The sequence below is a fragment of the Psammomys obesus genome, unplaced genomic scaffold, assembly GCF_907164565.1.
Source record: "Psammomys obesus unplaced genomic scaffold, mPsaObe1.curated_primary_1811, whole genome shotgun sequence".
NCBI lineage: Eukaryota > Metazoa > Chordata > Mammalia > Rodentia > Muridae > Psammomys > Psammomys obesus.
In genome coordinates this window covers 33,796,580-33,814,649 of record NW_026596069.1, presented here as the reverse complement: position 1 = coordinate 33,814,649, position 18,070 = coordinate 33,796,580, and the positions used below count along the sequence as shown (strand labels likewise).

At 43.7% G+C, this 18,070-nt stretch overlaps 1 protein-coding gene across 1 annotated transcript in view; it reads right to left on the bottom strand.

Annotated features, from left to right (window-relative positions):
- The window catches only part of Serinc5 (serine incorporator 5), a 98,373-nt gene that overhangs the window by 27,333 nt on the left and 52,970 nt on the right, over nucleotides 1-18,070 (bottom strand). Inside the window, exons 3-5 of the mRNA XM_055625420.1 lie at nucleotides 4,765-4,943; nucleotides 4,266-4,348; nucleotides 2,118-2,211 (exon numbers count right to left, since the gene is read on the bottom strand). Coding sequence (XP_055481395.1) covers nucleotides 2,118-2,211; nucleotides 4,266-4,348; nucleotides 4,765-4,943 — 356 coding nt within the window. The remainder of the gene's footprint in view (nucleotides 1-2,117; nucleotides 2,212-4,265; nucleotides 4,349-4,764; nucleotides 4,944-18,070) is intronic.

The window sequence follows — 18,070 nt, the reverse complement described above, 5'->3', positions numbered from 1 at the left end:
AGGGAAGGAGGGAAGGAAGGAAGGAAGGAAGGAAGGAAGGAAGGAAGGAAGGAAGGAAGGAAGGGAGAGAGGGAGGGAGGGAAGGAGGGAAGGAAGGAAGGAAGGAGTTCGGGAGGGTGCAGGATCCCCTGAAGCTGGAGGTGCAGGGGGGACCAGCAGTTGCAAGCCGCCCTGCAAGGGTACTGGGAGTCCCTGGAAAAGCCCTGAGCACTCTGCACCACTGCACCGCCATCTCTCAAGCTGGCTGCAAAGCTCCTAAGCCGTTCTGATTGAGTGCTTTCTCCAGAGTCCTCAAAGTGGCCAAACTCTTCCAAAGGGCCACTAAACATTAATAATCAGTCCTAGAAAAAAAATGGCTCAAGAATCAGTTAAAGCACTCAAGGATGGAGGAAGCAGAAACATGCCCGGAAGAACATGCTGTGTAATGCATAAACCAGGATTCTGTATCCACGACACTCATATCTTACCATAAAACATACAATGTGAATATAAATTGCAGATCTTTTAGAGGAAGCCTTGATTTTGTCTAATATAATCATCACTGATGGTACACAGCACTGAGAGTTGCTGGTGAAAAGAGATACTCATCAGCTCCAATATATTCTACCTCATGGTTACTCTTCTACAGATAAGAACGTAGGGCCAAAGAAAAGTACAGCCGCCTGTAGCTGATCTTTAAGAAAACTCAAGACATGACCAGCACAAATCACTAAATTTTAAAGGTGACTAAAAATGTAGATAGCAAACAACAGCTCGCAGAAGGACACAAGTCAACCCTGAAAATCTGTAATTGCTGAGGTAAAACACCAAAAGTGGTGTAAATATCTTTTAAAGACTTATTTGTGTGTGTGCCTCTAGAAGAAGAAAGTCCAATCTGAAAGTGTAAGCTGTCTGGTAAGGGTTCCAGGAACCAAACTTGGGTCCTCCAGAAGAGGACCAAGTACTGTTAATCCCTGAGCCATCTCTCCAGCCCCAACCTTTAAAATCTGGTCCTACTTGGCTATACTTAATAAGTAATAAAACAGCTATCATTACACCGTGTTGCCACTGATGTGTCCCTACAACTGCCATGCCATCTCATTACCATCTCATTAGCATAACAAAAACAGAACATGTTCAAGCTGAAGAATATATTCAAAATAGAAAGTATTGAGAATGTTTGGACAATGTGTTTTGTCTTATTCAACAGAAAAATAAAATGTAAACTCATATGGCATTGTTGTGGGTTTGATTTTTTTCCCCCAAAATAAAGTATACAATAAAATGATGCCTAGAAAAATCTATAAAATAGCAGCCATGTTTCATATATGCCTAGAATCCTAGTACTCAGGAGGTAGAGGAAGGAGGATCATAAATTTACACCCAGCCCAAGCTGCAGAGACAGAGGGACAGAGATAAAGCAATAGCAATATAAAGGAGAATTACTTTAAAAGTAAAGAAAGTTAGTTCACTGGTCAACACTTGCCTAGTATCCAAGAGACCCAGACAGACCAGCAGCCTCACCAAACAAACACAACAGAGCAATGAAGAGCTTTCTTCACAACTGCAGGGTCTATCTGGCCTCAGCAGGACTGGATGCTTGCCTGAGTGACACTTCCTCAGAGTATCTCAACAAGAAAGAACTGACTATGAAGGCATTTCCCATTGGCCTGTGATATGGGTTCTGTTTTCAAGGCACTAAGAATCCATCATTTTATAGGCAAGACAGTTTCCCATGGCAGGACAGCAAGTTCTTCCAAGGAAGGGATCCTATGTGTCTTGAAAAATGGAGTTGGTGTTGGTTTTTGTTTATTTGTTTAAGAAGAGAACTATTTCATCTCAGATTCTTCACAGAAGAGCTCCTGCTCTAAAGCATTCATGGCTTTTGTACTTGCTTTGCTTTTTAACCTTGTAAAAGCGAAGCTAGACAATGCATATCCAAATTACAGCCACACATAGTCCACACAGGCAGGCACAAAAGGCACAAGCAAGATGGAGGGTACAGAGGACAGAAAACAGTATCAGAAAGGAGAAAATGCAAAGGCTCACTGAGGTGGAATCCAGGGCAGAGCCTCTCTCAGTGAGTGGTAGCATCCCTTTGACTCAGTGAGTGAGAGCTTTCCACAAAAATCACATACCAGTTCTTGTTCCATTTATGTGCAAACTCCACAATCAGGAGGAGCTGGATAGCAATGAAGATGAAGCTCCCTACAGTTCCCACGTAGCGCCAGGCTGCAAAACACCACCCAAAGGGACCTGAGGTGAGCACTGCATGTGTTAACAGAAAATAACACTTTTTATTCGCGTTCATTATGCTTCTAACACATGTAAGTCCCACACACCCACACAAGGTAGACACTAATCTCATACACACTTGTTAAACACAGATAAGCCTGGAAGTGAGTTGGTTCGATGCTTAGTGTCTCTTTGACAGAATCTACACTCTAGAGAAATGGGCCTCTAGGCAGGCTTGAAGGGAATTATTTTGATTTTGTTGACTGAGGTTAGACGATCTGTCTTAATTGTCAGGACCATTCCTTGAGCAGAGGAGTCTAGATTGTAAAACTAAAGAGTGGTCTGAGTAGCAAGCAGACATTCATTGCTCTCTTTCCTAGGCATGTGACCTAGGAAATGCTGCTTCAAACTCCTGCCGCCTTGACTTCCCTACCATGAGGTAGGCTCTAGAATGAGCCCTTTGTCCCTTAAGTTGCTTTTGTCCTCAAAGTTTATCACAGCAACAGAAATGGTAGTACTGAGACAGTTGGCAAAGACTTTCACACCATAAAGGGTACAACTGCAACTTGGATATCAGAGTCTGACCCTGGGGCATCCAAGCTGAATCTCATGCTGAACTCAATAGATGCAGGAGTTCACAGTGGCCCCTGATTCAAAAGCAAAAAAGAAATATTGCTAGAAAAATCAAAAGTTTAAATCTTAACAGGCAACGAGTCCTGACTACCCAGTATGGAAATGAAGTGATTAAGGGCTCAGGCCGACTTTTGGCTCTGCCACAAAATGATGAATGTGGAAGTCTGAATAGGAATGGCCCCCACAGGCTCATGTGTGAAAGCTTGGCCCATTGGGAGTGGCACTATTAGGAGGTGTGGCCATGTTAGAGGAAGTGTGTCACCATGGAGGTGGGTTTTGAGGTCTCCTATGCTCAAGCTCTGCCCAGTGTGGCACACAGTCTCCTTCTGTTGCCTTCAGATCAAGACGTAGAACTCTCAGCTCTGTCTCCAGAACCATGTTAGCCTGTATGCTGCCATGCTTCCTGCCATGATGATAATGGACTAAACCTCTGTAAGCCAGCCTGTTAAATGTTATCCTTTATAGGAGTTGCCATGGTCATGAAGCATCTTAACAGCAATGAAACCCTAAGAGAATGTGGGTTGTAGGCTGTCTATAAAAAGGATTAGAGCTGATCTGAAAACTCTTAGGTCACCTCTCTCTCCAGACAGTATCTCTAATATGCTAAGATATATATGAAAGTATCTTTGTGGAGAATAAAAACTAGTTAACAGTGTTACAGATAAAAGGAAGACTTAGATATGCCGTGTTTTAAAGCATATGAAAAACTGATAGAGCCCTAAAGATGTAGCTGGCCCTTCATATGGAAGGTATCTAGTAAAGTATAGCTGGTACTATAAACTGCCATCTCCACTAAAAAAGCAGATCGATTTGGGTTGAACGGAGTGATTTTTATCTACTTCAATTTAGATTCCATCCTAATTTTTTACCTGAGCTCAGAATATGGCATCCTGTCCTGTTTTAGTGGCTCCATAAGGATTATGAGTTATGTTATATAAATCACAGTGAGTTTAGAAACAGGCTAGAGAATGCCTCCCTTTCTAACTTTCACAACCAACAATTGTTTCATGCTGCCAGGTCTGTATGGTACTCAGACAGAACAAGGCAGAGACATTCTGATGTGCCAGATCTGTTTTCAAGCAAATACTCAAGGCCTCCTTTACTCTCCAAGCCAGAGAGTTTATTGTCCCAGTTGCTTAGCCAACAGAAGAACAGAACTTCTCATGGGCTTCCTGTAAGTACAGTAGGAGGAAGAAGAGGAGGGTAGGTAGGTAAAACTGCCTTTACAAAGCTCTTAGAAACTGTTGGAGCCAAACCCAGTGCATCACACTTGCTAGGCAAGCACAGTACCACTGAGCTAAAGCCCCAACACCTACATATTCTTTAATGCATAAAAGAATCAGTAGTGCAAAATATCGAAGACACTGGACCATGCGTATGACAAAATAACTGGGTAGCCTAGAGGACCCCAACTGTACCATTCAGAAAACTCTCCTGGTCCGGAATGAAGAATGCTCCTGAGCACATGGCTGCCAGCAGCAAAAGTTTAAAGAACCAAAAGCTGGAAGAGAAAAGAAAAAAGAAATATATTTAAATGATATTCAAAGATGGACAAAAGATCTCTTGAAAGGTAGCATGCCAGCCCGTGTTTCTGTCACTCGTAGTGTTCTCTCCAAATCAAGGGGACTTGATGAGAGACTGCAGAATGCTTTTTCCTACAATTAGGCACACTTGGCATAGCGTCTGAGTACAGAACTCTACTTCAGGGCAGGGTGGAAATGACCTGAGAGAAGGCTTTAGTAGAAACAATTTCTTATCATGGCACCAGGTATTATAAACAGCAGAGTCACTCTTAGGCTGTGGTATTTCTAAGATGCAGCCCATCTTCCCCAAATCACTGTCAACATTTTAACTAGCCAAATGTCAGCTAGTGCTGGTAAGTCGGTCTTAACTCCCTTGGGAGGACAGAAGACCTACCCGTTATGAATGTAGGCGCGGCAGTCTTTGCTGTTGTTGACTTTGAAAGTGAGCAGGCAAAACACAAAGAAGAAACAGGCCATTCCAAAGCAGACTCTGTACACTGCAGAATAGCCCATCAGGTTCTCACAGGTGTCACCAGCTTTAATGCCTTTACAGAAATCTTCAAAAAAGGGAATCTGCGGGAGAAAAAGATACAAAAGCTGCCTGTCAGAGCTGAGCTAGAGTAGCTGTGAGTGTCTGTTCAGTCTTACATCAAAATCCATGGTCAAAACAGCCATGTGCACAACGAAACCGAGACTGAACAAGGTTTTTCAGCTGGAACAATGGCTCGGTGGGAAGAACACTTCCTGCTCTTTCACAGGACCACGGTTCAATTCCTAGCAGCCAGTGTTGGCCTGCGGGGCTCTGTAATTGCAGTTCCAGTGACTCCAAGGCACGAGGTGCACACTTGGTGCACGGACACACATGCAGGCAGCAATACCCACACACAAAATATTTCAAGGTAAACGACTGTTTCTTAGGTTTCTTTTAACCCCTTTTTAAAGACACAGTCCCCATAAAAGCACCGCTCTATCTTTATTACTCCAGTAATAAAGATATTTCAGTATCAGAATTTCCATTTCCCTGTAGGATGTAGGTGTGTACTTCTTGAAATACACAATATCAAAACTGAGAAATTGCCTACAGAATCACTGCAAATTTCACTCCTTTCTACTAAAGAGTCAAGATTTAGATGGTAGGAAATTTTTATTCAATAACAAATAGAACTGTGTGTATACACATTTATACAACACACATATACACACACACAAACTCATGAAGTACTGTATACACACACATATATACACATACACAATGTTTTTATTTTATTTAAAGATTTAGGGCTGTGAATTAGGCTCAAATGGTAAAATACTTATCTACCATGCATAAAGCCCCAGGCTCAATCCTAGGCAACACATAAACACCAGTGAAAGTGATATACACCTGTAATCCCAGCACTCAGATGGTCTACCCTTTCAGCCTCTCAGTGTCTCCAGAGGTGCTGCCTAGAGAGAGAGAAGAGAAGAGGAGAAGGGAGGGGAAGGGAGAGAGAGGGAGGACACCAGAGAGGAAGAATATTTCTTGAACATGCTGCTATCTGGGTGGAAGGGAAGTTTAGCCAGAAAAGGGCAGAGCACAGAGGCAGAGACAGCACAAGCTTGATTGCCTTCACAAATATAGTTTAAGAGCATCACTCTTAGCAACCCCAGTGAGAGCGCCAATGAGAACCCCAACGAGAACGCCCAGTTACCTCTTGGAGCAGCAATGAAAAGTGGACACAAAAGCATGGGAAGCACACATACGGAAGAAGGGAGAGAAGCCATGTGCGTGGTTTCAGAAGGGAGAGAAGCCATGTGCATGTTTTCTGATTTTTTTTAAAGCTGGATTGTAATGTGAGTGTCCACCCACGTTCAAATCTTCAGCTGATGAAGCAACAGTATGACAGCGAGTCTTGACTCTCAACTTGATTACATTGAAAAATGCCTGCTATATCACTCCTAGACATATACCCAAAATATGCTCAAGTATACAACAAGGATATTTGCTCAACCATGTTCACAGCAGTTTTATTCGTAATAGCCAGAATCTGGAAACAACCCAGATGTCCCTCAATTGAGGAATGGATACAGAAATTGTGGCACATCTACATAATGGAATACTACTTAGCAATTAAAAACAAGGAAATCATGAAATTTGCAGGCAAATGGTGGGAACTGGAAAAGATCATCCTGAGTGAGGTATACCAGAAGCAGAAAGACACACTTATAAGTGGATAGAATATAGGATAAACACACAAAAATCTGTACACCGAAAGAAGCTATGCAAAAGTAGGACCTTGGATAAGATGATCAATCTTCATTCAGAAAGGCAAGGGGACAGACATCAGAAGAGGGATAAAACAGGGAATAGGACAGGAACCTACCACAGAGGGCCTCTGAAAGACTCTACCCAGCAGGGTATTGACGCAGATGCTGAGACTCACAGCCAAACTTTGGGCAGAGTGCAGGGAACCTTATGAAAGAAGGGGATAGGAAGACCCTGGAGGGGGCAAGAGCTCCACAAGGAGAGCAAAAGAACCAAAAAAATCTGTGCCCAGGGTTCTTTTCTGAGACTGATACTCCAAACAAGGACCATTCATAGAGATAACCTAGAACCCCTGCATGGATGTAGCCCATGGCAGCTCAGTGTCCAAGTGGGTTCCCTAGTAATGGGAACAAGGACTGTCTCTGAATGAACACAGTGGCTGCCTCTCTGATCACCTCCCCTTAAGGGGGAGCAGCCTTACCAGTCCACAAAAGAAAACAATGCAGCCAGTTCTAATGAGACCTGATAGGCTAGGGAAGGGGAGGAGGGCCTCCCCTATCAGTGGACTGGGGGAGGGGCAAGGGAGGAAAAGAGATAGGAAGGGGGCTACAGCTGGGATACAAAATGAATAAGTTGTCATTAATAAAAAATAAATTAATAAAAAAAGAAAAATGCCTAGGAGAGCAGTGAGGCACGCTTGTGCATGTGTATGGGAGTGGGGTTCCAGTGAGTTCATTCGAACTCTGATATAATGAATGAATAAATCCCTTGGTGTATTCTTAATACAATGGCATTTTGGGAGGTTCTAAACAGTAGAGAATGGAGCATAACTGGAAAAAGGAGGTAACTGGGGTCATATCTCTGGAATATATCTTTTTTGTTTTATTTTTGATAATTTCATATATTTTGATCATATTCTTTCCACTCCTCCAGTTCTTTCCAGATTCTTGCCCCCTCTCTACCCACTCTCTTGCAAATTATGCTTTCTCTCAATACAGAAAACCATGGAGTACAATTTGTGTTGACCAACTCTTCCTGAGCATTGAGCCTGCCTTAGAGTCTGACTGATATAGCCAATGACTTTCCCTCTCCCAGCAGCTATCAGCTGCACATTGCGGCTAGATGGGAATTTGTCCCAACTTCCCCTTCACCGTGCAGGAGTTTTGTCTGAATTAAGCTTGCCCATTCTGTCACAGTCGGGGAATTCATATACACTCTGCTCTCCTTTATCTGGAAAACCCATTTCCTTGGAGTCATCTACCAGCTCTGGCTTTGAACAATCTCTCTATCTCCTCTCCTGGCTTCATTGTGCCCTGACTTCTTCCTGTATGTTCCTTTTCTCTACTTCCTGTGCCATAACTGGTCCAGCTAAGTGACCACAAATCTTCGGAAACCATGAGCCAAAATGATTAATTCCTCCTTTAAGTTGTGTCTTTCAGAAGCGCACCAATGTAAATGGGGATGACAAACAAAAGAACTGCTTCAGAGCTCTAACCCCAAACAGAAGTCACCGCTAGGAATAGTACCGGTGACAGGAATGTTGCTTTACATCAGCAAAAACTAGATTTATAAAGCAGAACTTGACAACTTCACTTAGACCATTTCACTTATATATAACTTCTTTTTTAAAGGTTTATGGATTTAGCCAGAAGGTGGTGGTTGATGCCTTTAATCCCAGCACTTGGGGGAGGCAGAGGCAGGTGGATCTCTGTGAGTTCAAGGCCAGCCTGGTCTACAGAGTGAGTCAAGGGCAGCCAGGGCTACGAGATACCCTGTCTCAAAGAAAAAAAGATGTGTTTATTTTTATGTGTATTGAGTGTTTTGCCTGCGCGTATGGCTGTATACCACATGTGTGCAGTGTCAACACAGTACGGAAGAGGCATCAGAAACCGTGGAACTACATGATTGCCAGCAGCTGTGTGGGTGTCAGGACGAGAGCACTAGTCTCTGCAAGAGCAACAGTCTCTTTGAATGGCTAACGCCATGTTCCAGCCCTTGTGGCTCATTCATCTTGCTGTCTGTCTCTGTTTCCTCTTTCCCTTCCTTCCTTCGTTTTTCTTTTTTAAGGGCAGGGTGATGTTGATCTAACAGTAATCCACCTGCCTCGGCCTCCCAGGTGCTGGATTATAAAGCTTGTCTGTTCTCACTTTGAGCACACAACCCCATGAACTCCCATCCACACCATAATTCATGCACACTGGCATACTCCAGCCCATCTTTTACCTTTACCCTCCTCCCACCTCCTACCCCTTTCCTTCCTTTTATTCTCCCTCCAAACACGGGCAAGTACAGAGTTCTCTGTCAGCACACCCAGTAAACCCCTCCCTGTTTTCTCTAGGCAGGTTCTACTGTGTCGGAAGGCGTCAGGAGAGTATCAAAGGGTGTGGCATTGCAAACGTGGTCCAAACTGAAAGTGGGCAAATAACCCCTGTTCCAAAGACTAACCAAGCCTCCTTTATGCTCTGTGGGTGACTTAGCACAGTTAGCCTTCAATAAGTGGTGAGTATTTTTAGGCAATAACCTTCAAGATGAACAAGGCAAGATTTTTAACAAGAGGAATTTGCTCTGATTAAATATTTGCTGTTCCAAACTCTATTCCAGTTTTGGGAAAAGAAAACATTCATCACACACAGATTCCATACTCAAGGGTGGTACCTCTTAAGTCTACTCTGGGCGCCTGAGATATCACACACTGAGTCTGTGGTGTTCTGTGCAGGCCTCTGAGAACAAGGGCTTTCTTCCCAACCCACAGAGAAATCAAACTCAGAGCCAAACCGTCAAGTAAGCATAAATAACCTAGAGGGATTCACAATCCTGACTCCACTGTTCACCTGGGCTTTCACCTTTCCTGTTCTCAATTTCCCTACCTTTAAAATGAAATGATCTTAAAATGTTGCCCAGGAAACTCCTCCAGATAGTGCTTATAAGGGGCTGGCTACAGTTCCTGCCCACAGTAGTCACTGTACAAACTCAGGTACTATATAAAATCCAAAAGAAGCAAGAGGGGCTCAGATACATTTAAGGGTCACTGATGGGTATGTCCAACCTAAACAGAGCAAGCTGAGCATCTCAGGGCTCCATTCATTGTCTGTATTTCTCAGATCCATGCCAATAAAATGAATGGTTCCTGGGTCCTGTAAGATCTGAGTTCCAGCAAGGCACAATGGCACTTGATTCTAGTCCTAGTACTTATGAGGCTGATGCAGGAGTGCCACGGGTTATGGGACACATAAAAGGCTTAAGGATAGGCTAAGCTACAAAGCCAGACTGCATCTCAATACACGAAGGGCTAGGACCGTCACTCAGTGGTAGCACACTTACCATACATGTGCAAGGCCCTGGATTTGATCTGCAGAACTTATGAAAATGAAACAAAAGTTCCAAAAACATAAACAGAACTCCAAAAGGAAAGTTCATCGGGTAAACACTTCCAAGGCATGGGCAGAAGTTCTAACTTCAGGTGAAAGGAACTGGAAACAGCAGGACTGTGATCCTGTCTACAAAGGTGAGACTCCAGCAATGCCCCTGACATGTGCAAGACTGGTTAAGGCAATAGTAAAAATTAAGGTGTGAGGAGCTGAGGTGGTGGCTCAGTTGCTAAAGTGCTGCTATGGCAACTTGATGACCCATCCAAGTGTAGGTCACCAGAACCCATGTCAGGCACTGAGGCACATGACTTTAATCCCAACACTGGGAGCTGAGACAGGGGAGTCCTTAAGGCTTGCTGGGCAAGCAGTTTGGCTGAATCAATAAGCTGAAGGGGCAATGGGAGATCATATTCAAAACAAGTTGGGAACCAAATGAGGACACCTAACATCAACCTGGCTGCCACACATATTTGTACACACAGGCACAGGCACAAGCACCTACACACAACATGCACACACACATGTCAACATGTACATACATATATGCCATATGTACACACACAGACACATTCCTGCAGGAAAAAAAAATAGATTCTTTGGAAGTGGTTCTCACAGAAATGGAAGGGAAGAGGAGAGTCACATGGCTTCAGAGATGAAAATGTGATATTAGCAAAGCTAATTAGCCTTACATTTCATCCTATCAAATTTCTGGAGCTTCCAATGAAATACTGCTGAGAAAGCTTTGGGTAGCTCGGCTTGAGCGATAAATTAACTTGAAGAAACTAGAAGAACAAGATCTAAAAATTCTTTTTCATCATCCCTCACTTGAAAAGAATGCTGGAATGGGAGCATAGGGGATGTCTCTCTCTCTCTCTCTCTCTCTCTCTCTCTCTCTCTCTCTCCCTTAGACTCCACTTCAGGCTCCCTCAGATTTTCTCATGAAGTACCGCTGACAGCAGATGTTAGCCTGTCTCACAGAGTACAACAGCTGTGAGGCAGGAATACAGCGCCAGCTCCACCCTCTCCTAGATGGAGTGTACAACCAGGGCTCTTTCCTCAGTGTGGTAACAGCCCTCTGGGGAGCCTAGGAGTGTTAAAACAGCAACACCGATTAGGTGGTTGGGCTAGGTAACTAGCCATTTTTCTTTGAGAAAGTTTCTATACATTGTGTTTTTATTAAAAGCCAAAAATATGGGTGGGGGGGGGATTAAAAATCCATGGTCTAGTTTTACCTGACCCTACTACCTTTCAAACCAGGAGTGTCATGTCTTCAGAGAACAAAAGTAGACTAACAATATAGTTCACACAAGTTCTCTGTTTGTGGCTAGAATCATCAAATTGCTAGAAAACAGCTCTAACTAAAGTGTTAAATAAATAAGTCTTCAGTCCAAACAAGAAAACTCACAGCAGATGAAGCAGGGGCAGGAAGGGCTCTTCCAGACACAGAATGGAGTCAGTGAAGTTCACCCTCCATTGACAGAGATTAGGTAAAAATGAAGACAGAACACATGAGGCACTGATTCTGAACAAGAAACAGGAGTAGATCCCCATGAAGAACAGTGAGAAAGGGCCATGAAAGATGCTGTCCTGTTAGATGTGACATCATCTGTGAATAAAGGCACAGGCACCTGGGACAAGGATTCCCAGGCCATCACAGAAGTGAATCCCAGCAACAGCAGAACAGAAATTCATTTAATGACAGCCTGTCCTGGAGGTGCTGGTATCAAGAGGAAGTACGGGTGGATGGTTCCACAAGGGTGCTCCAGATGAACGACTGTACTAGAGGCCATAGGCTTGTTGGTACATGCCTGTGATTCCAGCAGGTGGGGCGCAGAGACGGGGGCGGGGGCTCAAGTTCCAAGGCCAGCCAAGAAAGAGGTGAGGATTTCAGGGTATTCAGTGTACACATGGCAAAGGAGGTAACCTGTGGGAGTGGATCAACTCTCCTGAGAGGATGGAGCAGAGGAATGTTAGCCCTAAGCACAAAGAAATGAACACTCAGGGAGTGCTAAACACCCTGGTGACAAATCTCTCTGCGCTAACCAAGGCAGCTAAGGTCCTCTAAGGTCCAGCTAAGGTGTGATCCATCAAAACAGACACAATGGCATGCCTGGTTGTTTTCTGGGAAGAGTTTAAAAACTCAGTCAAGTCAGGATTTGTATGGGGACTCTATCCCCTACTACACACTACATGACACGAAGGTAGTACAGACACTGTTTCATCATCTGCTTGCTCCCGCCTACTGTGTGCACGAATTATTCAGGCCATGGGGATACAAGCATGGAATAAAACAGGTTTAAGGTCCATATTACAAGGCTGAAGTGTAGCTTAAGCGGTAGGCTACTTGCCTGGCATACACAGGCTTTCAGACTGGCATTCCCTCGTGCTCATTCTTACATTCCTCACTACTCTTTTGTCCCTGTGGCACTTGAAATAGATACATGAAATGATTCTTTGCCCCATAAATTATTTCCATTTATATTTCACGATTCCACATAGAACCACAGACACTAAACTGTGTATGCCAGCTAGGGATGAGGTTCTCGTAGCCCTTACCTGAAACATAAGCCAGAGCTCTAGTTACAGAAGCACTGAAGTTGGTCTCAGAGAAAAGGGGAAGTAACCATACGTGCCCTGCATGGAGTCACTGGGGCTCTAAAACTGGAGAGAGAAACATGACAGCCCATAGGTCAGATCCAGCCAGCCTCCTCTTTATGTTAATAAAGTTTTAGTGGAATGGGGCCATCCTCATTTGTTGGCACCGTTTGGGCCACTCTTGTAGTACAATGGATGCCCAGAGCCTGCAGCATTTACTAGCAGACATTTATGAGGAAAGTCTGCCCACTAGCACGCTTAACACATAACGGTTAACTGCTGAGGTATATATTTACACTTCCATGGCTGAGTGGCAACTGTGACCATTCACTGTGCCCACCAGAAGCCAAAGCAGCAGGAGCTGAGAGGGGCACATCTGGGTTAGCTCGGCTTCTGGCTCTTCCTTTCAGCCTTCTCCCTCACCATATCTGCCTCAAAGAGAAGCTGCTTTTAAGTGAATGAGACTGTAGAACCCTCTGTGTGCTGTTCTTAGCAAGGAAGGAGGATAATTTGACTTTTTGAGAGAGTAGATGTGGGTAGGAAAGTCCAGTGCTCAGAAGCCTTAAGCAGCATTAGCAGAAACCCTCACATCTGTTTCATCTACCCAGAGCCATAGCCTGAACAACCAAAAATAAGGTCCGCGCTGATGAGAGCTGGCATGTTGACACGTTCATTTTAGACTGGCATGTTGACTGAAAAGCTGTCTCACCTATCATGGTTCTGGTTTCCTTAGCCACAGGGAGCAGCCTCAGGTCCTGTGGTAAGGCTCTCCCTCACCTCAGCTGTCTATCCAGACATGCAGGTGGAGTTCACTGGAGTTCACAAGTATGCACCAAGCAGCTTATTCTCAGGGTCTCCTTCCATACACCCCTCAAGGTACGAGGTTACCTGCACACACCATAGACGCTATCTGCCAAGGCCCTGCACTCCCTTCCTTAGGGGTACAGTGCTCCACAACAACCATACGCTTTTAACCCCCGCACACTGCAGTTTTTGGTACCTATACTTACATGAACAGGTAAATCAATGTAAGCAGGAGATTTGAAGGAGTTTGTAAATAATGCACTCAGAAAATGGGTATCACCGTAATCTGTAATCCAAACACTCCAGAGGGTAAGTGACAAAAGGGTCACTTGAGTTCAAAGCTAACCTGGGCTACAAAGTAAGTCTCAGGCTAGGCTCATCTGCACTACAAAACAAGACCCTATTTCAAACACACATTCTTTCTCTCTGTGTGTGTATGTGTGTGTGTGTGTGTGTGTGTCTCTCAATCAAAACAAAGCAAAACATAGAACATATCAGGAGCTGGCACTGTGTGCCTATCATCACAGTGCCCACCCAGCACTAAAGTGCTAGAGCAGAAATGTATGAGTTCTAGCACACCCTGAGCTCCATAGCAGCTTCTGCTGCTCTGCACACAGTTAGGCCCTGTTTCAAAACTCCACACCCCCAAAAGAATGTACTGAGACTGCAGTGACCTGAGTAATATCCTTTATTATGCTTTGTGAAGAACATCAGAGTTAGGCTACATTTATCTCACTTCACCTGCACGTATAGCAGTGTACACCAAACTCCAGCATTTGTGAGGTAGAGACAGAGGGTGTTCAAGGTTATCCTCAGCTATGTAGTGAATCTGAGGCCAGAATGGTTTCTCCAAAAACAATGGATGCCTAAAACTATGGGCAACTAAGCTGAGTAATATACATACAATTCCTGTGATAGAATGAAGCAACAATAGCAATGTAACAGCCAGCCTCGCTACTCTTGCACCTGTAGCCATATAAAACAAGAGTTACCAGAGTTGGGTGTAGTGGCACATTCCTAAAATCCCAGCATTTGGGAAGCTAAGGATTATACATTTTAGGACAGCCTAGGATGTAGTGGGAGTTTCGGTTTCTTTCAAAACTCAGTTATGTTATGTAAACAGGTTTTTGTTTTAATCCCAAGTATGCGATATGGTACTGCCTTAGTTTATCCACAACTGAAAACAGCCTAATGTGGCTCGGAGAGGAGCATTGTCATTGCCAGCTGGAGTTAGTGGAAGTCTAAGGACTATGAGAGAAGTATAAATGCCAGAGCTCAGAGAAAGGAAGGGGCTTTGAGGAGACGGACAGGAGGAAGGCTGCTTGTTCGTCCTGCTGAGTTTGCCATTTGCTGTTGCTAGACTGCTAGATAACCTGATGACTGAGACTGGTATTTTCCCAAAGAACCCGACGACCAGAACTAAGTCTAAAAAGGTGCTCCCCTTTCCCTCCTATCCTTCTTACTCCCCTACCTACGGTTGGAGGGTTGGAGGGGGAAAGGCTAGAGGCTGAAGGAATCCCAAATAAAGTAGAGTTTAAAAGACCTTATCTTAAAAGAGAGGTGTGGGAGGAAAAGGAAGAGAAGAGGTAAGAATAAGTTCCTGGGTTCAATCCCCAGTACCAATAAGCAAATAAGCAAACAAATAAAATAAGCTGGGCTGGACAAAAGTACCAATATCACAATACCAGATCTGATAGCCAAGATGGCCACTGAGTGACAGCTGGTGATACAAAGGGATAATTCATATCCAAAGAAGGACAGAGTGGGACACTGCTGCGTAATTTAAAGCTTCGGATTATATATTTCTGGAATTTTCCATGTAATATTTTTGGACTTCAGTTGACCCCAGATAATCAAGACCACAGAAAGCAAAACTGGAGTTAGAGTGCTACTGCCTTCACCACATTTACAGGCTTCTTCCCATTCCCATCTGATGTAACTTCATCTTAGCTGCTTCTGTGTTGTTGTGTCTGCTCCTTCTGGCTCCATTTTTATAACAAGTGATGGTAACTGTAAGTTACCATCTTACAGTTACAAGTTCTTTGTAAATGTAAGTGCCTGTCTCTTCTATTCATCTGTGCTCTAGTCATTTACTAGGTGCTTTTGATGGTTACAGTGAAAGGACTGAGAGAAACTCACATTCTCATATCATTCTCTTATAGACAGGACAACCTTTAAAAAGATCCAGCTAACATCTGGGGTCTTCCAAAGAGTTCCATGCAAGGGATCTGACCACCAAGGACAGTGAGAACTGCCTATTGCTTTATGGCTTCTGGCGAGCTCACATGACCTGAGGTTGTGCATGATAAGGCATTAGACATGAGCTGATCTCAGTCCTTGCAGCACAGCTCCGAGTGCCACATCAAGTACAGAACCAGGACCCAGCTGGAAGGAGCCAAGGCTGGGACTTGCAGGGACTTGCTTCTGGCCTAGTGACCTCACACAAAAAATAACATTGTTTTCAAACCTGTGTGGCTACAGACCCATGCTGAGAAGAGAGGGGACCTAGGGTGGAGCCCACTGCCAGCTCCCCTAACCCTCAGCCCAGAGAAACGCTGCCTGGCTCCTGGCGATCCACATGACCTGAGGTTGTGCATGATAAGGCATACTGACCTGGGATTCAGCTGTTGTTCACAACTTTTGAAATTCATTTCATCTTAGCTGGGTTAAAATACTAAACTTAAAAATTCTCCAGACTCAAAGAACTGGGCTAGCAGCATTTTTCTTTATTTGGTATTATTCTACCAAATAAGCATAATAGGTAGCTGCTGCGAATTCTGCCTGGGGCTTGAACTCAACTAAAAGGACCCTGAGACTGGATCCTAGCATTCTGACCAAACTCACAGTCAGAGCCAGACTTTTGCATGAATCCCTGCCACTCTGAATCAGGATAAACTGCATGGTGTTTTGCATCAAAGTGAAATATTTTTCACCAGTGATGTTTGGTTTGCTTTTAAAAGACAAACATACAAAACACAACCTGAGGGCCGGTCTCACTTTCCAAGCAAAACACTGTTTTTTATGGGCTGCTCTGTTTTCCAATTCAGACAACAGTCCTTCTTTGAGCCCAACTTTTGGCTGTAGGACGGGAAGGAGGCAGGTGGGCTGGTGACCTTTCCAGAAGGAATACTTCTTCCTGCCACTGTGTCCAGAGAATGTTCAGGAGTCGAGGAAAGCTCTGCTTACTAAATGGATGTCACTTTTCCAAGAAGGCAGTTCCTAGACAGGCTCCTCTCTGCTCCTGTATCTACAGAATGTTGAGGAGACAGAGGACCAGGCTTGCTTTAGACTAGTGCTGCTATTTCTGGGAGTTATCTGGCCAATAAGCAAACCTAGCAACATAAGAAGGAAAACACTAGCCAAGCCACCGGGCACCTGGGTCTCAGTCTCTGCCATAACTAGTGTTTCCAGCCTGGACAAGCCACTGTACTCTGTGGGCCATGGTATCTATCTGTCAGACCACTTAAGATGGCTAAAATGGCCACTTAGGGCTGTTCTATTCTTCCAATCTCCTTTATTCTTCCACCAGTTGATTCCAACGATGTCCTTTAAAAACCAACAGTGTTTTCTCTGTGTAACACTTAGTAGGCCCCTGCTTTTTACTATCACCTATCATAGATGTGTGCTGCATTCTATCTTTGTTCATTTCTTTAATTAGACACTTTTGCTATAGATCTTAGTTCTCAGGATCCCTGCGATTAGTCCAAGAAGGTGAGCCCCTGGAGATGCCAAGTGTCCTGAAGGATCTGTTTGACAAAGTTCCAGGGATTAGACGACCTGGACTGACCCTACCCTGCCCTTCATAGAAATTCGCTACACACCTTTTGCTTGTATTTATACTCCTTACTGTTAAAGGCCTCTCACCGAAAGCTAGAGCTGGGAGAATGTAACAAAAACTGGTGTTAGTAAGAGTAAAGCCAATGGGAGTTCCCTGGGGAAAAGAGCTATGCAGTAAATTGAATCTCTCATAGAACATAGTACTTAGACATATATTTAGATCATTAGTAAGTGATATTAGTAAGCATCAGATCTTAGAAAAACTATTAAAGAAGGAAAACTTAGGGAAATCTTAGAAGCTGAAAGATTATAACTGGATCATTAGGTTTTCATGTCCAGCTTCAGAAACAAGAACTAATGAACAGGAAGAGATTTTGATTATACAATTAATAACAAACCTTGATACCTTCCTGAAGGCAAAGTAAGTAATTTTAGAAATCCTGATGTTTTTTTATTCTTTGCAGGATTATAATAAAGATAGGAATCACACTGAAACAAGGGTTTATGACAAAAACAGAAGAACATTTTAGCTCGGTGAACTGCCTGCCTTCCTTGAGCAGACTTGCAGATCAGGACTTTTCTGATAATGTAGAAAGACAAAGAACAGCTCACCTTTTGCTTAAGCAAAAGGCTGTACAGTATTTTAAAAATCAAAGAAAAGGATAGTGGTCTTCTTTTAAATGTAAAAGAAAAGCAAGGGTCACAGAGACTGGACTTCTGTAGAAGATAAATTTGATATAACAGGCAGTAGGAAATAACTTCCAATCTATTAACTCTGTGCCAAATTTAAACAGAGTCAAATAGAGTCATCCTGTCCAGCATTTCTGTAACCACAGGCTTTATGACACCAAAGAAAAAGACACTGGGTTAAAAGAAAAATGATTTTATCATAATGTTAACTTTTAGTTCTCATG